Here is a 26,146-nt window from a genome sequence, read left to right as displayed (position 1 = left end):
TTTGTCTTTGTGATGCCCACGCAGGAAGGATCACCTTGATGTCATCACGAGGTAGGGACAAGCCATGACAGCTGACAGGTTGTAAGACAACAGTCCTTTCAGACAAACAATAGACTGGTCGCCAGTCGATGGCACTGCGCATCAAGCTAATTCGAGTTAACGAAAACAAACAAACTAACTCCCAATTGAAAAAAAATTTTTTTTTTGTTTACGAAATAAAACAAAAACGAAAATGCTAAAAAAAAAAAAAAAAGACTAACCGAAGACTGACATTTCTAAAACAAACTAAAATTCAAACAAGCTATAATTAAAACGAATAAAAACTCAAACTTGCTCTAAAAAAAAAAAAAAAAAATTAAAACTCGCTACACTTGAAACACAGAAGTCCAAACAGAATAAAAAACGATCATGAAAATCCCAAATTGCTTTAACCCCGGTGCACATACAAGCAACTGGTCGCCAACTGACGTCGAGGAATTGACAGAGAAACAAGGTTAGGAGCTGTCCCAATACTTTTGTTTGCTCCCTTTCAGTGACAAACAACCAGTCGGCTTGTTAATTTGGTTGATCCGCACCAACTTCTCATCATCCTTTTGTAGCCAGCATTCTGCGGGCTGCCTTCTTCTTTTTCTTCATCTTCTTCTGTTGCTTTTCCAAAGCCCCAAAGAGGCGGACATTGTTGTTGCGTATAAGAGCGGGCCGTGGCGGTGTCGGGTTTGGCCCCCCGGCAGGAGTCTCGTTTTCCACCGAGTGCTCTAGTCTTTGTGCCGCCCAACAATCGCTGGACAAACAAAGCGTCTTGGTGTCTTCCGTCGCTGCCAGGACGCATTGTGGTGTCCCTCAGACACGGCAAAAGTCCCACGGGGTCTTGGCTCCTCCATATGGCGTCCGCTCGCTGCTATCCCAACCTTCAGCCAAGGCGCCAGAGCACATGTTTGGAAAATCTTGCGGCAGACCAACCTCACAAAAAGTAGAAGAACAATTTTATTTTTTTTGTAGAGGAAAAAAAAAGTCACATCCCAAAGCATGTTGCTGCCACACCCAAACGTTTCACCTTCTATCATGACAAGTTTCACAAGAACGCGAGCGAGCATTTATGCGACATTTGAAAGAAAGTAAATGGCCAGGTGTTAAAAAAAAAAGTGTGATTTAAAAAAAAAAGACAAACATAACCTTCATAGTCCTCCCACAGGAAGCTGAACCGGAAGCAATTCGCTTCGTTTTGGTTTGCCAAATGCCAGTTCATCTTTTAACATCATAATCGTTAAATCGTGAAATGAATTATACATCATAATGTGAAACTTTCCACATTAAAGTGTGAAACTTCAATTCATTTGTCAAAATGTGAAATTTGTCACTTAATGATGATAAAACATGAAACTCATCACATTAAAACATAAAACTTATCACATTTCAATGTGAAATTTATTTGCACCCCATATAAGTTCCCAGCATGTTTATAGTAGCATTGTTTTTACTGCATTTTTTATTGAATTAAGACTTTTTTCAAAAACATTCAGTTAGTTTTAATTAGTTTTTAGAGCAGGTTTGTCAGTTTTTTCACAAAGGCTTTGTTTTAGTTTATTCAGTTAATTTTCATTTGGTTTTACTTTTTTGTTAGTTTTAATAAATGTGTGTGTGTGTGTGTGTGTGTGTGTGTATATATGTAATATAAAATGCAATATAAAAAGTAAGTATTGTGGGATAAAGTTAAATAATTACAATTCTCCAAAGGCTGTTTGACCTTCCTTCTTCTGTTAGAATGTATCGCATTACCGAAATAAGAATATTTCAAATGAACCCCAAAAGTTCATGAAAAGCTATTATGATAAGATGAAAACGAAGGACATATACACTGTAATTAGAGATTGTTTTCATTAGTTTCATAGATTTACATTGTAGTTTAATTTTAGCATTTTTGTGTTTATTTTATTTTGTGAACAAATTTTTTTTTTCCCTATCGTAGTTGTTTCCTCAACTATAATAACCTTGGTCCCCAGCAGTGTCGTTCGTAACCATGACAACCATGTGGTCCATCAGCCAGAAGATGACGCTGCTGGAGCGCGTGCGCCTTCCTAACGCGCGTCCAACCATGGCGGCGGTGGCAGTGGCGGCGGGTAGGAAGATGGCGGCCAATGCCGAAGCGCTGGAGGAAAGTCCCTCCAAGGAGCCCAAGCCGGCCGGGTTCAGCAACCGCGAACGCTTCCGCACCGCCTTCCGCATGAGGGCGTCCACGCTGCGCCACAGCTCCGAAGGTACGGCGAAAAAAAAAGTGCTTTCATGTCCGTATGATGACTAATACGGTTGCTAATTCCATTCGGACCGACTTTGAATGAATGGAAGCAAGTCAAAAATAAAGTGTGTGCAGCAGGAGCACTTCTAGTCATCAGCGTTGCGTTGATAACCGCAATGAAATGTTGCGGCAGATGCAGCGGCACTTGCAGAGGCGGTCACGGAGGAGCGCGGCTTCCCGCCCGACATCCTGTTGGAGGAGATGATCCCCACGCTCAAGTTAGCCATCAGGGCCGTCAGGTTTGCCGCTTGCCCGTCGTGTGTTCTCGGCCAACAAAGGTGAGACGTGTCCCATTTTTTTTTGTGCGTGCGTCAGGATCATGACCTTCCTGCTCAACAAAAAGCGCTTCAAGGAGACGCTGAGGCCTTACGATGTCAAGGACGTGATCGAGCAGTACTCGGCCGGACATCTGGACATGCTCTGCAGGATCAAGTACCTTCAGACCAGGTGAGTCGTGGCTTTGAAATTTGTTAGTCTTTGTTGGTTTTCATTTTTTTGAAAAAAGGTTTTGTTTTAGCTTGGTTTTTATTAGTTTTAGTATTAGCTTTTTCGAAAATTATATGAAGTGTTTGTTGCAAGAAAAGACAAAAAAAAATCTGCAAGACAGTAAATCACAATTCTCAAATGACTGACCCTCCTTTTTCTGTATCGTCATACAGCAACATCGAAATAAAAACATTTCTGCATGATATTAATTAACAAAGACAGAAACAAAGGACAGTATTCACCAATTTGAGAAGCACCAGAGCAAAACAATACGCGGAGTCTTTACGAGTTTTAGCAACCCTCTTCTTTCAGAATCGACATGATTCTGGCACCTGGAGCCCCCCTGACCCCCAAACAGAAGAAACCTGTCAAGCCACCCTTTAATTACCCCAACAGCCAGTCGCCCAGGTGGGCCCCAACCTCAACTTTGGCATCTGAACACGAACACAAGGTCCAAGGTGATCAACAACTGCGTGTGCGTGTGTGCGTACGGCTGTGCGTGTGTGTGTGTGTGTGTGTGTGTGTGTGTGTGTGTAGGCATGAGTCCTTCTTGTCCAAAGCCCACTCCATGGCAGAAGCTGAGGACCAAAGCATGATGGGAAGATTTGTGCGTGTGGAGAGGCAGGTGAGCAAATGCGGCCACAAATAAATAAATGATCAATTCCGCTGCATCTCCTTCAGTCGAGCTCAACGCTGCCAAGCATCTTGTGGCGGAATGTGGTACTACACTAAAATTTTCTGCCCTGTGATAACAGTCTCCCAATTTACGACACTTTTTTTTTTTCTCTGACTTGACAGCACAGACTCATGAGTGACATTTGGTATTTCTCTTCCTGGCTCAGAAAGCTCCTCTTTGTTTTTGGAGAGATTTCATGATCAATATTTTTATCGAATTTCTCCACCTGCTTCAGGTAGAGGACATGGAGAAGAAGTTGGACTTCCTGGTGGACATGCACATTCAGCACAGCGAGCACCTGCAGGTGGACTCAGCGGGCGCCGCCCACATGACCCTGGAGCCCTGCCACCCCCCGGCAGACGGAGACAGCCGTCGGCTCTTTCTGAACTACGGCGAGGGTTTCCCGCAAACATCATACCGGCCGCCCACCGTCGAGGCCGGACCGGCCGGCGGAGGAAGCGGCCGCTCTCAGGGCCAACCGCGCCCGCCGTCCTCCGTGCCCACCTACACGGCGCGCCCCACCGTGCTGCCAATCAGCTCTCTGCAGGATATGTCCGGGGGCTGCGGCAGGACCACGGGGGGACACGCTGGGGGTCACGAGGGCGACTCGCCGCTGTCGCTGCTGTCGGTGAACCACGAGGAGCTGGAGCGTTCGCCCAGCGGCTTCAGCTTCTCCGGCGGAGAGCGCGACGGCGAGGAGGAGGAGGCGGCGGGGGCGGCCGTGGCTGGGGACGGCGGCTCCGCGGCCGACAACCAGACGGGGGCCAAGGAGGAAGGCAGCCGGACCCGGCCCAGACCCAGACCTGTCTACCTGGCGGAAGGCGAGACAGACACAGACACGGACCCCTTCACGCCCAGTGGGGGGCCGCTGCCCCTCTCCTCCACGGGGGAGGGGCTGGGTGAGGCCGTGTGGAGTACGCCGCCCTGAGTTGCCCACCTTTGGTCCATCCTCGACTCGAAACCTTTAATCCAAGCCACGCCTCCACACTTACACCCCTGTGAGGATGTCCGCCACCACGATGCCGGTGATGTCGTCAGTTGCAAAAAGGTGGAACATTTTCTGAAAATTTGGAAAAGTCCCATGGGAAGTTCTGGGAATTGCTCAAACGTTCCCTATTAAGATTGAACCTTTAGTTTTGTAAATCCCTGGTTCGTTCATTCACATGAAAAAGTCTCCCGAATCCCCGCCCCCCCCTCCAAAAAGATTTTGCAACTCTCGTACTCAGTGATGTCATCCGTGATGTCACAGCGGTGTGGGTGGGACTGTGGAGAAGGAAGCTTTACGCCGCTGCATGTGACGCATGCTCACTAGTGTAGATGCCGGCCTGCAGCAGGGCGGGAAGTGCTGGATGACGCTCTCAACTGCTATGCCATTCAAAAAAAAAAAAAAAAAATCTTTCATACACATCACACATATGTACACTACATGTATAGACAATGCATCTCGAAAGTATCCTCGATCCATTTTGGATTCAATTATTTTCTCTCAATATTTTAAAAGTCTGTAAAATTAACCAATGCAAAAAATGTTGAGACTTTTAAATTGACCACATGCAAAAATTCTGACAGCCGATTAATTTCAGAAATACATCATGAATAAAATCATTTGCTTCTTGGTCCCTGATATGCGCACAGCAAAGATTTTGATTACAGGAAGAACATTTGACTGTTTTACAAGAGCTTTGTTTAACTTTGTTATCAAGATCGGAATTTCTAATTACAATCCCGCCCTCAAAAAAAAAAAAAAAAAAGCATTCACGAATGAAAAGATCTTGAGTGAATGTCTGCGGTATGGAAGCAACATCATGAGTGGCATTACCAGCAAAACATGATTTCTGCATGGAATCCCATTTTTTCTGTGCCATTCGTTTCTTGGAGTTGACCACTTTAAAATAAAACGCAGAGACTAGTTTTGCAAAAGTTGACTTTTTTTTTCTTTTCTTGACCTTCTGACTTAAGTTACGAGTGCTTACAAGTGCTGTGTGGTGACGGTGAACTCAAGTCGATTCTAAAATTAAACACAAACGAAAGGCAATTACACTACACCTAAAACAGCCAAACATCCCGCTAGCTTAATGCTAATGCTATCAAATATGGTAAGGTACTTACACCCTTTAAGAAACCGACCCAATGCAAACAAGATACATAATGTAAAAGTACTCAGTCATATTTTCTTTATCCTCCGCATAGAACCACGAATGTTAGTGCTGTACCGATGAGCTCAATGAAGAGTTGAAACGTTATTATGAATACCACTTGAGTTCATTTTGGAATAAGGCTGTGACAAAGTGTGAAAAAAGTGAAACGCTGTGAAAACTTCCAGGATGCACACAACACGTATGTACACGGCACGCATGTACATAACACATATGTACACGACGTACATGTATGTACACTTTTAGTTTGCATGCATGCATGCTAGAACGCCATCTAGTGGCCATACTCAACCAAAAGATTCACGTGTGAGCGTGTTTTGTTGTCTGTATGTCATGCCGACGAGTGAGCGGTGCTACATTGTCACATGACTTTGTGATTGACAGCCTCCAAGTGTCAATCAGTGTGATGTCCAATGTGCCAAAATAGTTTTTTTGGGTTTGTTTCTATTTTTTTTTTTTACAACTTTTGATTGGTCCCGACTGGGCGTCGCTATAACAACAAGCCATCATCTTACTCTTTACAGAAGCCACAAACGAGCTTTGGAAAATCAGTGAAATAAATTCAATATTTTGTGGAGATTTTCTAACGTATCAAAAGTATTTTCTAAGACGTTCAAGCCTTTCTAGTCTGTCGCCTTGTTGTCATGTGATCTGCTGGGCGCGTCCTCATTGGCCCCGACCTTTGACGCGCTCTCGTTTTCCAAGGCAACCAGCGACAAGCTCTGGGCGCTAACGACATTGACAGGAAGTCAGAGGCAGTAGCCTTTGTCATCGTCATCATCATCATCATCATCATCATCATCATAATAATAGTCAATTAATTCATATACTGTAAGTAATAAAAAGTTACCACGCCTTTCATTCATGGAACACGAATCCATGGATCCTAATGTATTCATCATGCAGCTTTGCAGCGCACACTCATTTATGAGGATTATAACTGACATTTATTTACGACTCCTGATTGACAAGTATTACCGTAGAAGTGCGACATTGTGTTTGTGGCTCCATGGGGCCAAACCACATGACGACTTTCGACTGAACATCACAATATATATCACGTCAATAATCGTCATTTTCACGGCCGTCATCACACGTCACAGGCTTCGGCTCGCCGGCCACTTGATTAGGAACACCCTCGGCAAGACAGGAGAGGGTCAAAATATTAGGAACAGATAAAATGCTCTCTTGTTTTTCTGATATGGTGTGACATCACTATTGTGTACCTAATGAGGTGTCTGGCGAGTGTTGATCGAGTTCTGAATGACATCTTGATCATCTCGAACTGTCTAATGACGGAGCATTGACAGCTAGCAGCATGACTCGCCTGTATTCTTATGCAATCACATGTACTCTTTTTATACTTAAGTGTAGATTTAAGAGTTGAACATGAAAGACGTTATTTTCTGCATTCATTCTTGATTGTGCCACAGGGATCGTTGAGGCACGACATGTTTTACAAAATCGTGTATGAAAACGCGTTGGACGACGTGTAATGGCGCGTTCGAGGAGACGTTTGGTGACACGTTCAACGACACGGTCGATGACATGCTTACTGACATGTTTGAGGACGAGTTTGACGATGTGAAATGTTTGACGACATTGAAAGAAATGCTCAACGGCATGTTGGATGACATGACATGTTTGAGGACTAGTTTAATGTGATGACGTGTTTGACAACATGTTTAAACAACATGCTTGTGAACATGTTTGATGACACCGATTACATTTTTATTGACATGTTTAATGTCATCTTTGATGACAGACGATATTTACAAGGGACAAAGAGTGCGTATTGTATAATCAAACATGTACGTGAAGATGAGCAGTGGTTCTCAATATGAGCCCTGTGGAGCATCTGCATTGTCAACTACTTTGTATGTTTGTTTTTCATACATCATCAGCTGATCAGTTACCATGAGCTGCCGTGTCACATGATCAACTAAATGAGACGATGAACATACTTTAAAACCGTTATAATTAACATGGAATAAAAAAAGCTGCTGAAACAACATTTTTACTTTATGACACTCTGGAATGATTGTCTTCTTCATCTGCTAATGGAGCCTCCACATTTTAGTTGTATTTTCTTGAGATCTTAAAATCAATTTTTAATTTTTTTTTAACCAGTCTTGATATTTTGAGTACGCGGAAACAGTGAACACGTGAATGTTTGTTGACACTCCACCGAAGGGATATGATCATTTTGTCGTATTCATCAGTGAAGTTTATTTTGTCACCATAAAGTGTTCTCTCGACGTTTCTTCTGTTTCACAAAGAGGATGAAATTGGTCATCCTCATTTGAATATTGATGAGGTGCTTTTGCGGTTTCACACGTGCGCTAAGTGAATGTCGCTCCCAGAAGGTTCTGTACCGGCCCTCTCAATGATTGGTTCCCTGCCGATTGACACTTCCTGTTCTTGTCGTTTGGACGAACAGAAACAAGTTTAGCTGGTCAACAGCAGTCCAAATCACCTAATTCACACACACACAAAAAAAGCCATAAAATATTGAAAATGTGTATGCGTGTATGCGTGCCATGTGTTGATCCGTCATGATGGTGTTTTGTTGGTTCTGATCCAACCGTGAGCTGAATCTTTTTGGACCTTTTGATTGCTACCAATGATTTGTGCCTTGGCCTTTACACATTCATTGTTTTCTTCTTTTTTATTTTATTTTGTTTTTTTTTAATGTGCGTTAGTCTTCGGCCGCAGCTGCCAAGTCGCATCACAACGTCGTCGTGTGACGAGGAACAAAACATTAAAAACCACTTTAACGACAACATATAACCTGATGTGTGTATCTTTATATCTACTCTGACAGCCAGTAAACAATGCTAAGCTAAGCTAACATACGCTAAGCTAACAACCATGATATACTGTCTATTTAAGCTTCTAGTGTGCATGTGAACATGCACGACGATAAGATCTGAGGAAACTTTGTGCCAAACGAAACGATGACATTTCCTAGCTAGCGTGAGTACTGACGTGTTGCAGCTAGTCACGCTACATGCTAGTACGCACGTTGAATGCCAGAAGGAAGTCTGTGAGCTACTTGGCGGCGGGCGGCTCGTTTTCTTTCCACGTTAAGACAAAAAGTGACCTTCACGTGTCCTCGCAAACATGTTCATCAGATGCAAATATGCAAATTGTTGTCGTTACTGTTACGATCATGTGTTTTTTATGAACCCTTCTCTTTTCAAGTGCACCACTTATTAACAATAAAAATCTCTCAAGTGACAACAAGGTTGCGTCCTGTTCTTGTTGGGTCACACGCACGCACACACAGGGGGCACCACTCCCCCCGCCCTAAAAGGTCCAATTAGCTTGTGGTTGTCGACTCAGGTGACAGTGACTCAGCTAGGCAGTGCAGTACTGGTCCACTTCGATGTGAGCCCACTTTGGATAACTTCTATGTGAGTCTCGTTTGTTTTTTTTTTTGGTTCTGGTTCTAAGAGACTAAGGGAGTCTACCTTGGTTCTGTATTGTGAGTTCAACCAAAGTCTACTTTAGTCTTGCTTTGGGCCAGTCCAATTTGGTTCTGGTTGGACAATATGTGAGTTCTACTTTTGTTTGATTCTGTTCTGTTGGTCTGCTTCTTTGTAAATGGACTTTGGTTCTGATTTCAAGCAAGTCAATTCTGTGTCCCTCTTACTGGTATTGTTGTTTCGTATCTTTGAGTGCTGCTCTCATTTAACGCTGGGGTGACGTTCCAGAAACTCCCACATCAGATGACATTCTTGAAAGTGGCGACCAAATATATATATTAAAAAATGATCTATTATATGTGTGTATATATATATATATATGTCTATATTTATATATATATATATATTTATGAAAACTTTATCCATAAAAGAAATGCAAAATATGCATTTGAGGTGCAGTTATCATTTTGTCCACTTGCTGGCGCCATCACACATTCTACACTTTTGTATCTGTGACTTTGACTGTATGCGCCTTTAAAAGGTGGGGCCTGGCCTGGAGAATGATGTGAGAGTCAGCAAAAAACTGAGAACAGAATTAGATGACAGACGATTTAAAAAATCAAACCAGAAAAAGTGAAACGTGAAGTGATGAGGGCCAACTGTATTATTATTATTACAGTATTTTATTATTATCATTATTATTATTGTCATGATGAGCATTCTTCTTATTGTTGTTGTTTATGTATTTATTTATTTATTTTAGTTCTGTTCAATGTTCATCAACTTTGTCTCCAATTGTATGGCAGTCCAAGTTGTCTGTCCGGTGGGTGGAGCTTCAACATGAAACTCATCATTTGTGTTTGTTTCCTGTTCATCTTCATCTTCCTCCTCCAACAAGGTAATGTGCTCGCCGTTGTCACTGTCAAATCATTTTTCAGATGTCAAAAAAAAAAAGTTCACTGACCTTAAATTGTCTTTGAAAGTTGAAAACGTGTTTCGAATTAAAAGGCTGCTTTCAGTTCAAATCCAGCAGTTTAACTCAAACAATTCAAGGTCAACTGACTCAATTTGAAGTTTCAACTTCTTCAGACAGCACAACCCGTGAAGATGTCAACAAAAGACACGTCAACCTAACAGGTATTTGTCATCATCATCATCATCATGATCATGGAGTCAAACTAACGTCTGCATATCAAAGCGTATTGCACGGCACAGGAAGTATATTGGAGCCTATCAGAAGCCTGATGAAAGTTATGGGTGGAAAAGACACAAATACGATGACAATAACAAATGACAAACGTTTTCCTTGCCAGAAATCACAGCCGACGCTATCGACCTGACGCCATTGGTCAACAGCTTGATCAGCTCCAGCCAATCACGTACGTTCGCCTGTTAGGGTTTGAACATTGGGTTTTAAACCCAGGATACGGTTTGAAAGTGGGGTTTCAAATTAGGGTTCGGGTTTCAAAGTACAGTCTCAAAGTCGGATGAAGGTTTCAAAGTATGGTTTGAAACTAGGGGTAGTGTTTCAAAGTCGGGTTTGGGTTTCAAAGTTGTGTTTCAAACTCGAGTTAGCGTTTCAATGTAGAGTTTAAAACTATGGTAATAGTTTCAAAATATGTTTTCAAAGTAGGGCCACGATTTTAAAATTGTTTCAAAAGTAGTGTGGAAGTCTAAAAGCACGGCTAGGTTTTCAACACAGGGGTTCAAATCAGTTAGTGTTGCAGGGAATGGTTTCAAATTCAACTCGGGTTTCAAAGTACTGTTCCAAAGTAGAGTTAGGTTTTCATTGTAGCTTTTTTTTTTTTTTTTAAACTAGAGTTAGGGTTCCAAATTAGAAGTAGGGTTTGAAAGTAGGATTAACGTATCTATCCAGGGTTTCAAACTAGGTTTAGGGTTTCAAATTTGAGTTGATGTTTCAAAGTCGGCTTGCGGTTTCAGAAGACAGTTTTAAATTGGTTTAGAGTTTAAATTATATTGATCACTCCTGGTCTACCTCCTTCCTAAAAGATGCATTTAATTTTTGGTACTTCCTGTTACCTGAATGCTTTTATATTTTTCTTCTTTTTGTTTTATTGCGGCTTTTATTTTGCCCAATTTCTCTCTCAATTTGGTTTTAAGTCTTTCTTTTTCCTGTCTGATTTAGAATGTTCTTTTTCTTTTCTTGTTTCATTAGAGCTTTTGTTTTGTTTACTTCTGGTCCCATTCACGCTTGCATTTTGCCCTTTTCTTGTTTCATTGGAGCTTTTATTTTTGTTTGCTTGTTTCGTTCACGCTTGCGTTTCGTCATCTATTTTCGTTGACCTTGAGACTTTCTTCTATTTCCTGTCTGAATGAAGCATTTATTTTGTCTACTCCCTGCCAGATTCTCAGACGCTGTTTACGCTGCTGAGTGTGACGTCATTCAGCCCGCTGTCTCTGCACAAACTGACGCTGCTCGTCTACAACAGTGCAACTAATCATCTTGTTATTATTATATTTAATAAGTGATTTGTTCATTTATGCATGTATTTACTGTGAAAAAAATGTGCAGTTTCTGGCAGTGAAAAAGTGGACCTGCGCGTGTTGAGGAGACGTTTGTGTTACTGCGTCACAAATGGCACGAATGATTTGACAGGTCTGGCTGCGACAGTAGCTATGATACTCAAAAAAATATATATACTGTATACTCAAATGTGTTTTCAAAGGAATGACCTACTTGTGTTTTTGTGTTTACAGACTTTACAGTTCTTCTTTTAGATGTCATGAAAAACTCAACAAGTTCTTTGCACGAAGTCTTCAAGTCCTCATCCATACTGTCAGGTGTGTGTGTGTGTGTGTGTGTGTGTGTGTGTGTGTGTGTGTGTGTGTGTGTGTTGCCAACAACGACCGCGTTGTTGGCATGCTAATGTGTGTTTATTTGTGTTAGTGAGCCAGAAGAACAACTCTGATTGTATTTACATTTGTGTGATGGCAGGCAACAAGGGTAACGTATATTCACCTTATTATATGTATCAATGTATGTATTAGTATACATTGATATGATTTCAGATGCACTTGATTGAAATGTGCGTGTGCATGTAGGCCCGGAGTTGTGGGAAGTGAGTGATGTCACAGCAATCTTCAACACAACCATTGTGGAAGGACCACTCAAAGGTTTGTGAACACGTCAAACAATGTTGTTTGGAAAAACGACAAAATATTGTAACTGTTGCTGATATGCGCGTGACATCAAACTTGGTTGTCAGGCGACAGTAACCGAACCAGGCCGGCAGGTACCAGCATTGTCACATCAACATACCGTCAAATGACGCAATCGTTCATTCACCGATAATTAAAAAAAAAATTACTGCAACGTGTGTATTGCGCGTGATATACACGTCGTACACCCTTGACCCTTTTTTGTAACTATTTGATGTTTCAGAGTGGCATCAGGCTTGGTCTGATCTGAATGTGGTTACGTCAACTGCAGCAAATATGGAGCCTGCCGGCAGAGTTCATTCTAGGGCGCAAGGTAATACCCTGGCCGCTGTGCCGCACTGCCATCGAGGGTCCAAGTCTGCTGCTGGGCTTGCAGCAGCCAACGGCACTTGTGCTTGTTTGTGCCACTCAAGAGTCGCCGGCGCCGAGAGCTCTGTCGCCTCAGACCACAAGACCCAGTTCGCACCGCACGCCACGCACTCCACACCAACAGCAACACGCTCAGCAGGGACACGGATGGGAGAGCCATCAGGAACAGCAACAGCAACCAGATGAACAAGGACAAAAGCAAGAGCTGAATCAGGAAAAACAAAAGGAGCAAGATCAACAACAGGGGAAAGAACAAGAATGGGGACATAAACAAGAACAGGTACAAGAAGAAACCCAAGCACAAAAACAACAAGAACAGGAACAAGAACTGAGACAAGAACAAAAACAAGGGCCAGGACAGGAATTGGAACAAGATCAAGAAGAACGGAAACAGAAACAAAGTTGGGATCAGGAAAGAGGAATGGAACAAGAAGAGGAACAATCTGAAGTACAAGAACAAATACAAGTAGAAGAACAAGAACCAGGACAGGGACAAGAACAGGAACGAGATCAACAACAGGGGAAAGAAGAGGAAGAGGTACCTAAACGAGAACAGGGACAAGAACAAACCCAAGCACAAAAACAACAAGAACAGGAACAAGAACTGAGACAAGAACATGAACAGGGGCCGGGACAGGAATTGGGAGAGGAAGAGGAACAAGGACAAGAAGAACAACAGGAAGACAAGCAAAGTTGGGATCACGAAAGAGTGCCGGGGCTGGAACAAGGAGAAGAACAATTTCAAATACAGGAACAAGCACAGGAAGAGGAACAAGAACCAGGACAGGAACAAGAACAGAAACTAGAAGAGGAACAATATCAAGAACAGGAACAGGTAGAAGAACAAGAACCAGGACAGGAACAAGAACAGAAACTAGAAGAGGAACAAGAAAGGCATTGGGAACAGGAACAAGAACCACAAAAGAAACAAGAACAGGAACAGTCTAAAGAATGGGGGCAAGGACAAGAATATGAATATGAAGAACAACAAGAGCAAAACCAAGAATTTGTTCCAAAAAAAGAACAGGAAGTACATGAACCACAGGAACAAGTTCATGGACAAAAACATGAACAAGAAGAAAAACAACAAGAATGGGAAGAACAAGAACAAGACTGGGAACAGGAACAAGAACAGGAAGACAAAAAGGAAAAAGAACAATATCGTGAACCGGTAACTGAACAGGAACAGGGACAAGAACAACATCAAAAACAAGAACAAAAAGAAAAACAAGAGTTGGATCAAGAACAAGGTCCAAGAACGGAACAGGAACAAGGACAACATCATGCAGGTGAGGAAAGTCTATTTGTGTTTGTGTGTGTGTGTGTGTGTGAGAGAGAGAGAGAGAGAGAGAGAGAGAGAGAGAGAGAGAGAGAGAGAGAGAGAGAGGCAGGCAGACAGACTGGTAACCATGGTAACAGACAGCAGTATGGCTGGACAGCTTCAAGATGAAAAAAACATTGGCATAATTTTTTTATCTTGTCTGTATGAATTAATGTAATATTGACAACTAATTCCGTTTTTGTTAGCGACAAAACATAAAAAAGATAAAAACAATCATTGGAGCGATCTTACGCATTTACATTTCATTTCTCATCAGTTCATAAATTGGCCAACAGATGGCAGTGACGTCACGTGAGACAGACAGCTGGACACCACTTCTCCCTAGCAACACTCAAGTGGCTTCACGTGCGATTTGTCACTCGCTCATTGTTGTGCACCACACACGCACACGCACACTTTTGTAAAGCAAATGACTTTCGAATGTAATTAAATGGACGCTTGAGTGCGCTTAATAGTAATGAATATTTCAACTGAGTTCAGGCCCACTCACACTTTTACCCCGAAAACAATTTGTATTAATCGAGTATTGGTTTCAAGTCATTGTTGAACAGAGGATTGTCCGAATGGTCAGATTTGAGCTTCTCGAAAGCAATTATTTTCGGATTTCCGTAGTCGTCCATGAAAGCAGACCAAGTGATTCTCTTTTGTGTTGGATCAAAATAAGGTTTTTGCAAAGGACTGCACTGACTTTGCAAAGCGACAACCATTTCACTGAATCTGTTTCAAAGAGCTCAATTCCTCTCGTGTAAGATTTAGCAATCTTCAATCAGCAAGATTTTAATTTAAAAAAAAAATCATTCGCTCATAAACACTAATAAGGCAGATTTTTTTAAACACACTTAAATGCAAAATTACAATTATTTCTGATTTTTCGATGAATGGATGGAATAATCAATAGAATACTCGCATCTAAAAATGTCTGCTGGTGACTACCCTATTTTTTTTTTCTACCGACGTCCAATGTTTGATTGGTGGTCAATGATTTAATAATCTCGTGGATATTGAAGGTTGTCCGAGGACGAGGTCCGTGGACATGGTCGCGGTTGCCGTGCCGACCGTCGGCATTGACAGGCTTCAGGCGTGCCTTCTGGAACTCTGCCGCTTTTTCTCCGTCTGCATGTGTGGACCGGTGACCGCGCGCAACAGGTCAGCGACGTAACAACAATACAAGCACTCCTCACAATCTTGCCCCTCTTCTTTTTCAATAACTCCTTCACAGTTACCGCTTTTCTTTGGGACGTTACATCTCTTCGGACTCTCTGACACATTTCCAACCAATCTTTTCTGATTCCATGACTCTTTTTCTCAGACGCTTCTTTGATGCTCTCAATCTCTTCTTTTACGATCCTGTTCCTTGACTTTTCATTTGTTCTTTTCGAACGCTTCTCTTCATCCTTCCATGACCCTTTCTTACTCATCTAAGACGTCATTTCAGGCTCTTCTTTTCTCCTTTCACTCTTCTTATATGACTTTTAATACATATCATTCATCTTCTAACTCATCTTTACTATCTCTTCTTTTGAATCTTGTTTTCTGGCTCTTTTTGGTTGTTTTTTTCCCCCCAACTAGTCTAAGTGATGACTTTTCTTTTCAGCCTCAGTCTCTTCACTTCTTTTCATCTGAAATTTCCGACTCTTTTTCTGACTCCCCATTTCTGACTTGTCCTTTCTAACTTTTCTTCATACCTGAAAAGACATCCTGCGTATTAAAATGTGACAGGGAAGTTGGAGGTTGTGTCGTTGAAGGTGTTAAAAGACACTTTTAGTTGACGGCAACAATAAAAGGCATGATGGAGGAGGCGTGTTTCCATGGCAACAGCCGGCGGCACGCCGCAGCATCCGGTAAAAATAGAACAAAACTCTTCCTTGCTCTTACAGTCATGACGCGGAGCGGATGTCTTTTCAAACATGTCTGTCATCTCTACACGCATCTCTGTTTCCTTCTGAAAATGACGAATCACGAAGGTGACCGTGTTTCTGTTCAGGTTGTGTGAGGACAGCAGCGTGTGGTACCGCAACCACACCAACGAACTGTGCAGACGAGTCCAAAGAATCTCCTTCTCTGCTAGTAAGTTACAAACGGGCGATACGTGTATGCGGTATCAACTTTATTCTTATCAAATCACATTTTCCGAAAACCTTGCGAAACCACGTTTGCCTCGCGTTGTCACGCTGCTGCGTGTGTGTGTGTGTGTGTGTGTGTGTATAGCAGTGAAGCAGACGTGTTTGATGAAGATGTGCGTGCGGCCGTGAGCGGAGACGATGCAACTCTTCATTATCATCATCGTCACATGACTGATGACATCAATTTTTTAAACTCTTCAGTTCTCCTTGTTCTTCAATAAAAAGAAAAAAAGCTCTCAGTTTCATGATGTGCTTTTGGAACACACACACACGCACACACACGCGCGCAATTCAGGATTACTCACACAGTTTTTTTTCCTCTGACATCCTACTTTTTGCAGTTTGGCATGATGCGTGAGAGGATGTCACTCGCATACTCTCATTTGTACATACATGCACACTTGAGGGCTGGTAGCAACAATGGAGTATTCCCTCTCACAATCCAGTGAAACTTTTTTTTTGCTCACACAATAGTGACATTCTTTAGCTCTCACACACTGCTTAAACAATCCCATGCGTGTGAAACTCTCACACATACTACCAACATTCTGGACCAGGAAGAAGAGGAAGCAAACAACCAGGAGCAGATGGCCCACAATACTTACACACCATCACTAACTCAAAAAAAATTGCTGTTTTTGATGACCGGTGTGCAAAAATGCGGACACTCAGTTACACTCAAGAAGACCTGGAAACTCGGGAGCACTTGATGGAGATTGGTGAAAACTTTAGACCTAGCGGAGAATCTTGAGGACGTGAATCACCCTGGGAACCAGCGCCCGACGATAATGATTGAAAAGTGTGATGCCAGGAGGAGGACTCGGAAGGAGGTGGAGGACGAAGAGGGAGAAGCAAAGTGAAAGCCAACAAGTGACTTTTGTTCCGTTCTGAATGAAGTTGCCACTTGAATAAAAGCAATGACTTGATTGTCGCCCCACTGAAGGCACCAAAGAAGATGCACTTTGCCAAGCCAGAGTGTCAAGTGAACTTTATTACTGGAACTTTGTCATGATTGAACAACAACAAAGCACAGAGTAACTTCCTTAAAGCGCTGACGCTCTACAGTCACATAAACACAGCAAAAAAAAAATATATATATATATAATAATATTTTGTGTCTATCATTGTTCTACTTGATCAGAAAAAAAAATGTGACCAAAACGAGAACGTTTGAGTCAATAAGGCGGCTGTCGAACGTCGCCGATGTCTTGCGGTTAAAATCGTCTGACATTTGGTATGCTTGAATCGGGGACGTGCGGTCAGGTGCATGGCTGGTCAGGCGCCGACAGAGTCAGATTTACAATTAAAAAATGTTTTTTTTTAAAAAATCTTACGCACGTGCAGTACTTGGGACACTCAGCGGTTTAGAGAGAAGGTATCGGCCATCGCTATCATCTTACTCATTCAATAGGCTAATCATTAGATCACTTTGTGGTGTGCAATAAAAAAAATAAAGTAAAAATTCTAATAAGCCAGTGTGCGTAACAAAAAAAAAAAAAAAAAAAAATTCTAATAAGCCAGTGTGCGTACCACTGCATTTGAAAAGAGTTGGCTATTTTCAGACCTGATGTGTGAAGCAGATTTTTAAGGTTGGTCTCCAGCGCATGTTGCATTTTTTCAGGGGTCCGTTGCATCAATAGGAAAGCGGCCGCCTCCATCGTTTCGACAGCTCGCCCATCTGTTTAATTAATCCGGTGTGGTGTGCCCGTTTATAACACTTGATGTTGATTACTTGTGCGTGAGGGCGGGCTCTTTTGTCCGTTTTGCTACATTAAATGGATTCGTCAATCAGTTGTTGGCAGAAAACTAACACAATGACATCTTTCTTGAGCGGCACTAAACGCCCCTCGCACACTTTATTTGACACAGTGCGGGCCCACAGACTTGCTCCCACGTTGCCTGCTGTTGAGCAGGAAATAAGCAAATCCAGCAATTTTAATGAGAAAATCATTGACAGTTTTTGATTCCAAAATAAAATCAGTATGAAGCACAGAACGGAGAACCTACCATGAAAAAGATTTTATTGGTTCATTCGTAGCGCGATGCCTCTCCTGACCGCACGTCCCCGGCTTGAGCGGTTCGTGAACGCAACGCGTCAACTGATTCACAAAGCCGCCGTGATGCGAAGTATCGGCTCGAAATCTGCGCACATAACATTTGCTGCTAGCAGACTAAGCTCAGCACATTTATCGGCAAATACAAACATAGTTATTCATTCACGAAGTTACTTTTTAAGTCCACGCTGAAGCGACATTACGACGTTAGCGTACGTTCGGTGCGACAACACGGGACAACAGACTTCCTGTCTTCTGCAATCAGATCAAGTGGGAACGGTGCAGGCCGTGATAGAAAAATAGATGATCTAGTGCTAAAATGACACATTCGCAAACTAAGACAATTGCTTAGGAAAAATCAACTCCTATGTCGGTACATTTTCGACTGCGCTTGATAAAATAAATCTTATTTGTGTGCATCATGCGTGCGGAGCGCCGTCGTCACCTTAAAAGCGACGTTAACATTCATATAGAGCCCGGCTTTTATTCTGAAATCCTCAAGCTGATGGGTTAAACCAGGAGTGTCCAAGTCCGGTCCTCGAAAGTCCTTAGCCAGCCAATTTTCGATGTTTAGGAAAAATCAACTCCTATGTCGGTACATTTTCGTACATACTCGTTCCTCTGTTTACTAAAACAGGCTGAATAGGGACTCTCGATGTTGAGACTTGGGCACGGTGGGGTGAAACGATCAACGTCCCAGTCCCACTCCCGGGTTGCACAGCGACAAAAATGAAAGACAATCAATGTTTGTGAGATCACAACAACGGGAGAGACGCTTTCTTACTACAACAGCTTCACTGAAACTTCCGCAAACATGTTCTTCAAACCTGTTCTTTAAAAACCCTTGAAAGAGTTCAACAAAGCTTAGGAAACTTGTTCGGACTTGTTAAAACTTCTTTTAAAGTCCGAGGAAGTGATTTAAGGTTGACTAAAGTTCACAAAACGAACGTTAACGTTGTGTAAAGTTCTTTCCGTTTCTTGGACGTTAATCCAAAATAATGAAACTTCGTTTTTTAATTCTGTTGTTGAGAAAACCGACATTAAAAGTTGTTCAAACTTTTCCGAAGTTCTTTAAGCAAACTTTTGTGATTTTGTTGTATCCTTGGGGTTCTGAAATTTCTTTCAAGTTCATTAAAATCCAAAACTTTTTGAGTGTTCTTTCAAGGTTCTTAACACTTGTTCAAAAATAATCAGCGCTTCCGAAACTTCTTCCAAGTTTCTTTCAAGTTCCTCCAGACATTTTTTTCCCTCTGCTCGTGCCACGTGTGAATCAAAGGACCAAAACAGCAAAGTGTTTTGCTTTCTTTTGGTAGCTGCCACTGAACACTTTTATACCGAGTGTCAAGCTAGTGATCAGAGCACATAACAAATGCCCAAAATGTTGAACTCGACGCTTTTAAGCCGACCGCTGAGTTGCTGGTGGGTGTATAAAGTCGAAGCGCTGCCCGATATGGTGACCGGATGATGTCATCGTGACATCATGTGATTGCTGATGATTATTTCGATATGTTGTGATATGAGTGACAAATGAACATCTTGGCTCACAAAGTCAACAATGAGTTGTTTTTTTTTTTTAAATCAAGTTTTACTGCCGCCTAGTGACTCTTTTGCCTTTTTAGTGCATTTCCAAGATCATGACGAGGATTTGGTGAGTGTACGCGTGATGTGTGTGGACACGCACTCAGTAGACGCACAGGTCGGGGAACTTCATCTCGTAGATTGGTACCGACTGGTGCTCGGCGTGACCCGAAGACACTGACACCACGCCAGATGGACTCGGTGGTGGTCTTGGGGGGAGGGGGAGATGGGCATTTCATGGGATTAGCTCATTGCGATGCTAGCGCGGAGTATTTATGTCATTAGGTACTCACCTGATGGTGAGTTCGAAGATGTGTGCCAGACGCTCATGTAGCATGTTGGCCTAGTCGGACGCACACGCACACGCACACACACACACACAGGTTAGGTGAGCAAAGACATGAGTATTGAATTGATAGTCAACAGTTTCTGCTCAATGTGAGTACCTTGGACTCGCAGTGTGCCGCAATCTCCTCAAAAGGACCTTTCTGGAATTTCTCCATCACCTGACGGCGACGCTCACGCTCTTGATCCTCCAGGACGCTCGTGTCTGACCGGCATGTACGCACCCAATGACAATGAGCTGTTTTCAGTCTGTGTACATTTGTGGGTTTTTTTTTTACGTATTCATTTTTGTAATCTGTTCGTGTCTTACCAATGGCTTTCTTCAGGGTCTCAAAGGTGATTTCCTCGGCAAGCTGCGACTGAACACACACAAAGTTTTATTGGACAATAATCAAATTAACGGAATGTAAACAGCACAATGGACTAAAGTCTACTTTATTTAGGGAGCAGACACACATGACTGTGAGTACAGTCCAAAGAACAGAACTTACAAGTCAGGTCAATTGTATCTGTAGGCACCACTTACACAATCATAAAATAGCCAAAAGTAGAAAATGAATGTGACAGGCTAACATAATCCCGATACGTCCTCACTATCACCCCCTGGTGGTAAAAAGTGGTCAGAGGGCAAAGCTAGCTGTTAGCATGCTAACTTGCGGCATTGGAGCATCTCTGGCATACCGACCTTGTCCGGCAGGCTGCTGGCCAGGATGTCCACCTGCAACGAGATGGTGTCCACGAAGCTCTTCCTCCTTGTCAGGCGCTCTTCATCTGCAGGACAGCACACGGTTAACAGCTCAGCGGGACCACAAGCGCTAATGGCTCGGATCTTGGCGGCGCATTTTTTTTCCCCCAATGCGGCGCGGCTGGAGCCCAGCAGAGGGGCCAAAACACGGTGCCCATTTGGACACGTTACATAAAAACAGAGACACGATGGGCATTTTTTGACCTAAGCCATGTGCAGCCCAGCCGCGATTATTCAGCCGACATGGTACAACTTTGCAGCGAGAGAGCTGGCAATTGACCCCACCAATAACCAGGGTTCATTCATCGATCAAAGGTGACTTTTGAGGGGAAAAAGTAAAAAAAACAAACAAACTGAAAACCCATTGCCCAGCCCTCGGTTGCATGCTAAACATCAAGAGGTTATGTTTTCACAAAAGCCATTTGTGAAAAACAAGCACAATATTCAGAGAAGTCCACGGGCACTTCCTGTTGTCACTCGGTTGGTACTACTTTTTGCAATGACGCAGGCACAAAATGCACATCAGCTAAAGGACATCCTCCAATTACAACATGAAAGAAACAGGAAGTCAAATACTCACCATGAGTCCAAGTGAGCCGCGGCCGGGCACAAGCCGTTGCGGCATTAGCGTTGTAAACAAGAAGTGACTAAATAACACTCCAAAGCACAGGTTCTCAAACCTTATGTGGTGTAGTTCAAAAAGGGCTCACCTAAATACTGTCGCTGTCGGCTGGAAACCTTGTATGTCAATTTGCGTGTTTTAATTCTCCATGCAACAATGAGGATTGTAAGATGCTTTCAACAAAGGCATATCAGTCATTTAAAGGCCACTCACTGTCTTGCTACTGGAATAAAAACAATTCCAATTGTACAAATATTTGATCATTTGTATGTTGGTAAAATGTTGGCAAAAGTGTTTTTGTAGAAGACAGAGACATTATATTTCATCCATCAGTCAACGTAAGTGAATGATGTAAAATTAGGATTGTTAGGTGGTTGACAGACTACCTCCTTGGAACCCAAAAGTTTGAGAACCCGTGATCTAAGGGTGAGGTGGGTGGTCTGTTGCTACGGTTACTATAGTTGCTATCGTTACCTCTCGACTTCTGTTTGCACTTGTGCAGAATTTTTCCCACTGTGTAAAGCACTGACAGAAGAGGGGAAACATCCAAGTCACATGACACTTCTCAATCAGAAGCTTCCAGGACTTCGGGATCTCACCCACAAGTTTGAGCAGACGTTGTGGACATTCAGAAGTAAAACAACCAATCGGGTTTGTCAATAGAGCTTTGATTGGGCGAACTGGAGTGGAAAATGTGAGCAAGTGGTCAACGGGAGAACTAAATCGCACTGCGAATGGAAGGAAAAGAGAGGAAGAAGGAAAAGGGTGATGGGAAAATAGGGGGAAAGAAAGTGAAACTGAAAAAAAAAAGAGTGCAAAGTCGAAAAAAAAAAAGGAAGTGTGATGGGAAGAAGGAAAAGCCATGATAAAAAGGTGAAGGAAGAGAGGTGAGTCAGTGGTGGAAAAGGAGGAGGAAAACAGAAGAAGAAGAGGGAAAGTGAGTGGAAGGAAGGACGGAAGCAAGTGATCGTAGGGAAAAAAGAAATAAAAGTGAGAAGGGAAAGAGAGAAGAAAAAGAAAGTAAGGGAAAAGGTCGAGGGAAGTGATGTAAAAGAATAGCATATTTTCACGACCAGACGGCTCAGCGGATTAAAAGGTGCAGTGTCGGTTACAGGTACTATTTCTGTATTTAACACATACACAAGACATATTCTAATATTGGATGCTGCTATGGTCAAACGTACACTCGCTTAAAAAAAATACAGTAGCATGCATGCACACTAGCGTCTGTTTTAAGGCACAGCATCAGTCTCAGTCTATCAAGTGGACCCATCATCAAAGTCACACGACAGCATTTGCAGATTTTGGAGCTCGGTGCATACATCAAGGCGACCCGCATTATTTAGGCGCCCGGTCCATTTTTGAAAAAAAATTAAGAATTTTATGTGAGTCTTATGGTGGTGAAAATATGGGAGGAACAGAGGGAAGAAAAAAATGGAAGCAGAAAAAGGTGAAAGGTGACAAGGTTACCTGTGACCTGCGGCACGTACGGAACGTTGAGTCTGTCGGCGTTGTATCCGGCTCCCGTCAGACTGTCGGCCATGTCGGCGCTCTGGAAGAATAGCGCCGCGTCGTCCCTGTCCAGACTGTCGGGAAGCCTGCACATGCCACATGAAGAAAGGTCGACATTGTCACAACGGAGAGATAAGTTGAAGGAGGATGTGATGATGACGATGGAGGAGAAGACCAAGAAAAAGGTCAACGTACGAGCACTTGTCCCGGAAGACGTGCTCGGGGAGAAGGTAGGGAGCGTCCATGTTGCGCAGCTCGATCACCTGAAGGTCGACAATGCAGAGTTGGGAAACGTTCACGACCGAGATTTTTCCGGGGGGAGGAGGGGAAATCCCTTTGTGGTGACTATGGAGGTCAGGAATGATGACTGAAGGGAACAACTGCCTTCCTCAAACGCTACACGCAAAAGGTGTTGAAACGCTACTCGGGTGGAGGCTTAGGCATAGGTGGTGTAGGCGTCGACAGAGGCTGATATGGGGTGAGGTGATATAGGTATTGATACGTATAAGGGTAAGCGGTGATTGTAGTGTCGGTCAAGTTGGTGTTGGCATAGGGATGGGTGTACGTCAATCGAGTCCAACTGTAGGCAGAGGTGTCGGTTGTGCTCAGTGCAGGCATAGGTGGCGTAGGCGTGATAACCTTGCTGACGTGCTGGCAGAAGGTGGTGTTGGCGATCATCTGACTGAGGAAGTTGAGGTACGCCGCCACCAAGGCCAACACGCCGCAACGCAGCCACATGGACAAATTCTCCTCTGTCGACAGAGCCATGTCCTACACAGACACACACACGCACAGACGTAAAAACATTTGAAACCTTGAGATGAAACCGGAATGCCTAGCTAAAAAGCTCAATGTGAAACTAACCATGAATTCGATCACTAATTGTGGCTTGGAATGCTAGATTAAAAATCTGAATTTGAAGCCCGAACTGGAGCTTCCCTTGTAGTGTCAAACACTAATGCTGGTTTGAGAGCCAAATTTCAAACCACAAACTCTGTTTAAAGCTAATAGCATGGCTTGATACCCTAATTCTAATTGCAGCTTTTGCTTAAAACCCTAATTTGGAACCATAACCAAAGATCAAAATCTTAAACCCATATCACTCACTTGAAACTGTCATTTGAAACAATTGTAATTTGAGACCATATTTTAAAACACTAACTCTAGTTTGACACCTTAATTTGGAACCACAACCCTTGTTTAAAACATTCATCATGGCTTGAGACCCTAACACTGTCTTGAAATCTGAACTCTTGCTTAAAAGTCCAATTTGAAACCCTATCTTGAACCTGAAACCCCACGACAAAACCGTAACCCTAGTTTGAAACTTAAACCTTGTCTCAAACCCCAAACTCTGGCTTGAGTACCGCCATGTACTAATTTTAGGTGGCGCAGACCTGCAGAGCGACGGAGAGGCGCACAAGCTCGACGACGACTTCCTCATTGGCCAGCTCGATGGTGAGGACGGCGAGTGTGGTGAAGAGCAGCTCGAAGTTCTTGTGCACGTTGTCATCCTCCTTGCAGCCCAGGTAAATGTGGCGGTACAGCTGCTGGCCGTGCTGCCACACACAACCCCGCCAAAACTGAGCCATCCGACTGATTTCCGTACAACGCATCCAAATACCGCACGTGCAGCCTAATTGCAATGTTGCCGGCGGACGTTGATGAGTGATTTTTTTTTTTTTTGGGGGGGGGGGCGTTTCCGTGGTGGGAATGGAGAGAACAAGCCATAATGACCAACCTTCTTCATGAAAGCCACATCCTGCTTGGAAATCTTCTCCCGCTTGATCTTCAGAGCTGCCACGTTGGGGATAATCCTTCGGCACACACAAAGTCGACATTAGGATTTGCATCCAGAAATGAGCAATTAGCACCGGACATTATTTAGTATTGAGCAACCAGTACGTAGCATTGTTTACTATCTAGAATTAAGTATGTTGCAATATTTAGCAGTACATTTATTGGGCAATTAACATGCCGCATTATTTAGCAGCAAATATTTAGCATTATTTGGCATCCCGATATCAGTTATCAGTACATAGCATTAGTTAGCGCTGAACATTGAGCATTATTCAACATCTTTCTTTTGGTGTCATTTAGCATCGAACGTTGAGCAATTAACACCTGATTCCTCTGAGTTTGGCACGGTTGTCGTGTCTGTCGATGATGTTGTGCAGGATCTCAAGCACCAGCTGACGCAGCTCGCTGTCCTCCATCAACGAGATGGAGAAGAGCGGGTCCAAGAAGGGGGATGGCAGAGCGCCCGACATCGACTTGGACTTGAAACCCGACGTCACCTGGAAGCACCAACCAGGAAGTGACGACACTCAAATCAAGACATGGAAGAGAACCTTAATTTTAGACTAGTACCTTCTCTGGGAACTAGAAATTACTCTTGGGAACAAAACATTTCTTCTGACTAGACCTTAGTCTTGGGACTAAAACCATCTCTCTGGACTACAGCCCCTTCCCCTTGACCAGAAAATTCTCACTGGATGTTACGTTGAGTTCACTATGGAGGAAGAGCTTAGTTTAGGACATGAATATTCTCTCAAAACTAGAACATTTTGGGATTAGACTAGTCTCTTGGGACAGGTGCCGACACTTTGGTCAGAAACCTTCTATCAGGACTAGACCTTCACTTGGGAGAAGAAAGGAATGTTGGGATAAGGTGTAAATTCAAAGAGTAAGTCTATGGTGTGAGGACTGACCATGATGAGGGAGCTGAGCAGCATGGTCTGGATCCGCTTGGTCCCCTGATGCCTGAAACCAAACCGTCAGCCCCGCAGGTCCCGGAAGGTGAGAGGCAAACCGAACACAACAACATCATCAACAGCTGTTGTCTCAAAAGACAAGCATCAGCGTTTTTGATGGGGGTGGGGCTGTTGTGGCGAAGAAATGGTTGGGGGGGGGGGGGTCTAATCTTGTCGCAGGAGGAGGATTTGTTTGCTGGATAAGCTTCCTTCCTTTTGGCCAGGATGCCAACACAGCAAGATGTCCGTGAAGACAAGCCAGAACACCAATCAGAATAACAGAGTGCGCACGTGATGAGGGAGCACATGCAAGTGTGTGAATACTTGTCATGTATTAGTTATTTATTATTTTTTAATTCGATTTTGGATACATTAGAAGAAGAAGAAAAAAAAAATCAAAACTTTTTTTTCAAGTTGTCAGTATGGGGCATTGTATTTATTTCGAATTTTGAGGGAAAAACTGAATGGTTTCCATTTTGGTGGA

General features: G+C 43.1%; 3 protein-coding genes and 1 long non-coding RNA gene across 4 annotated transcripts in view; 3 read left to right on the top strand and 1 right to left on the bottom strand.

The window, feature by feature from the left end:
• Positions 1–5,174, top strand: part of kcnq3 (potassium voltage-gated channel, KQT-like subfamily, member 3) — a 53,957-nt gene extending 48,783 nt beyond the window's left edge. The window contains exons 10-16 of the mRNA XM_019875012.1: positions 25–51; positions 2,041–2,255; positions 2,427–2,532; positions 2,609–2,740; positions 3,092–3,187; positions 3,317–3,404; positions 3,691–5,174. Coding sequence (XP_019730571.1) covers positions 25–51; positions 2,041–2,255; positions 2,427–2,532; positions 2,609–2,740; positions 3,092–3,187; positions 3,317–3,404; positions 3,691–4,383 — 1,357 coding nt within the window. The 3' untranslated portion in view covers positions 4,384–5,174. The remainder of the gene's footprint in view (positions 1–24; positions 52–2,040; positions 2,256–2,426; positions 2,533–2,608; positions 2,741–3,091; positions 3,188–3,316; positions 3,405–3,690) is intronic.
• Positions 5,175–12,446: 7,272 nt separating this feature from the next.
• LOC109518825 (golgin subfamily A member 6-like protein 22) lies at positions 12,447–15,288 on the top strand. Its single transcript, XM_019874913.1, has 2 exons — positions 12,447–13,896; positions 15,240–15,288. The coding sequence occupies exons 1-2, from the start codon at positions 12,470–12,472 to the stop codon at positions 15,286–15,288; spliced, it is 1,476 nt and encodes a 491-aa protein (XP_019730472.1). The 5' UTR covers positions 12,447–12,469.
• A 158-nt stretch (positions 15,289–15,446) lies between these two features.
• Positions 15,447–17,143, top strand: LOC109518884 (uncharacterized). The gene is made up of 2 exons (XR_002168840.1): positions 15,447–15,997; positions 16,139–17,143. It is a non-coding gene; the product is annotated as an uncharacterized LOC109518884 (long non-coding RNA).
• A 1,973-nt stretch (positions 17,144–19,116) lies between these two features.
• The window catches only part of efr3a (EFR3 homolog A (S. cerevisiae)), a 29,143-nt gene continuing 22,113 nt past the window's right edge, over positions 19,117–26,146 (bottom strand). Inside the window, exons 12-23 of the mRNA XM_019875013.1 lie at positions 25,621–25,672; positions 25,034–25,206; positions 24,651–24,726; positions 24,307–24,468; positions 23,549–23,680; positions 23,105–23,172; positions 22,868–22,995; positions 20,716–20,801; positions 20,341–20,389; positions 20,132–20,235; positions 19,979–20,028; positions 19,117–19,894 (exon numbers count right to left, since the gene is read on the bottom strand). Coding sequence (XP_019730572.1) covers positions 19,789–19,894; positions 19,979–20,028; positions 20,132–20,235; positions 20,341–20,389; positions 20,716–20,801; positions 22,868–22,995; positions 23,105–23,172; positions 23,549–23,680; positions 24,307–24,468; positions 24,651–24,726; positions 25,034–25,206; positions 25,621–25,672 — 1,186 coding nt within the window. The 3' untranslated portion in view covers positions 19,117–19,788. The remainder of the gene's footprint in view (positions 19,895–19,978; positions 20,029–20,131; positions 20,236–20,340; positions 20,390–20,715; positions 20,802–22,867; positions 22,996–23,104; positions 23,173–23,548; positions 23,681–24,306; positions 24,469–24,650; positions 24,727–25,033; positions 25,207–25,620; positions 25,673–26,146) is intronic.

Source organism: Hippocampus comes, unplaced genomic scaffold (assembly GCF_001891065.2).
Source record: "Hippocampus comes isolate QL1 unplaced genomic scaffold, H_comes_QL1_v1.1 scaffold20, whole genome shotgun sequence".
Lineage (NCBI taxonomy): Eukaryota > Metazoa > Chordata > Actinopteri > Syngnathiformes > Syngnathidae > Hippocampus > Hippocampus comes.
Note: the sequence above shows the minus strand (reverse complement) of the source record. Positions and strands in the feature narration are given on the sequence as shown.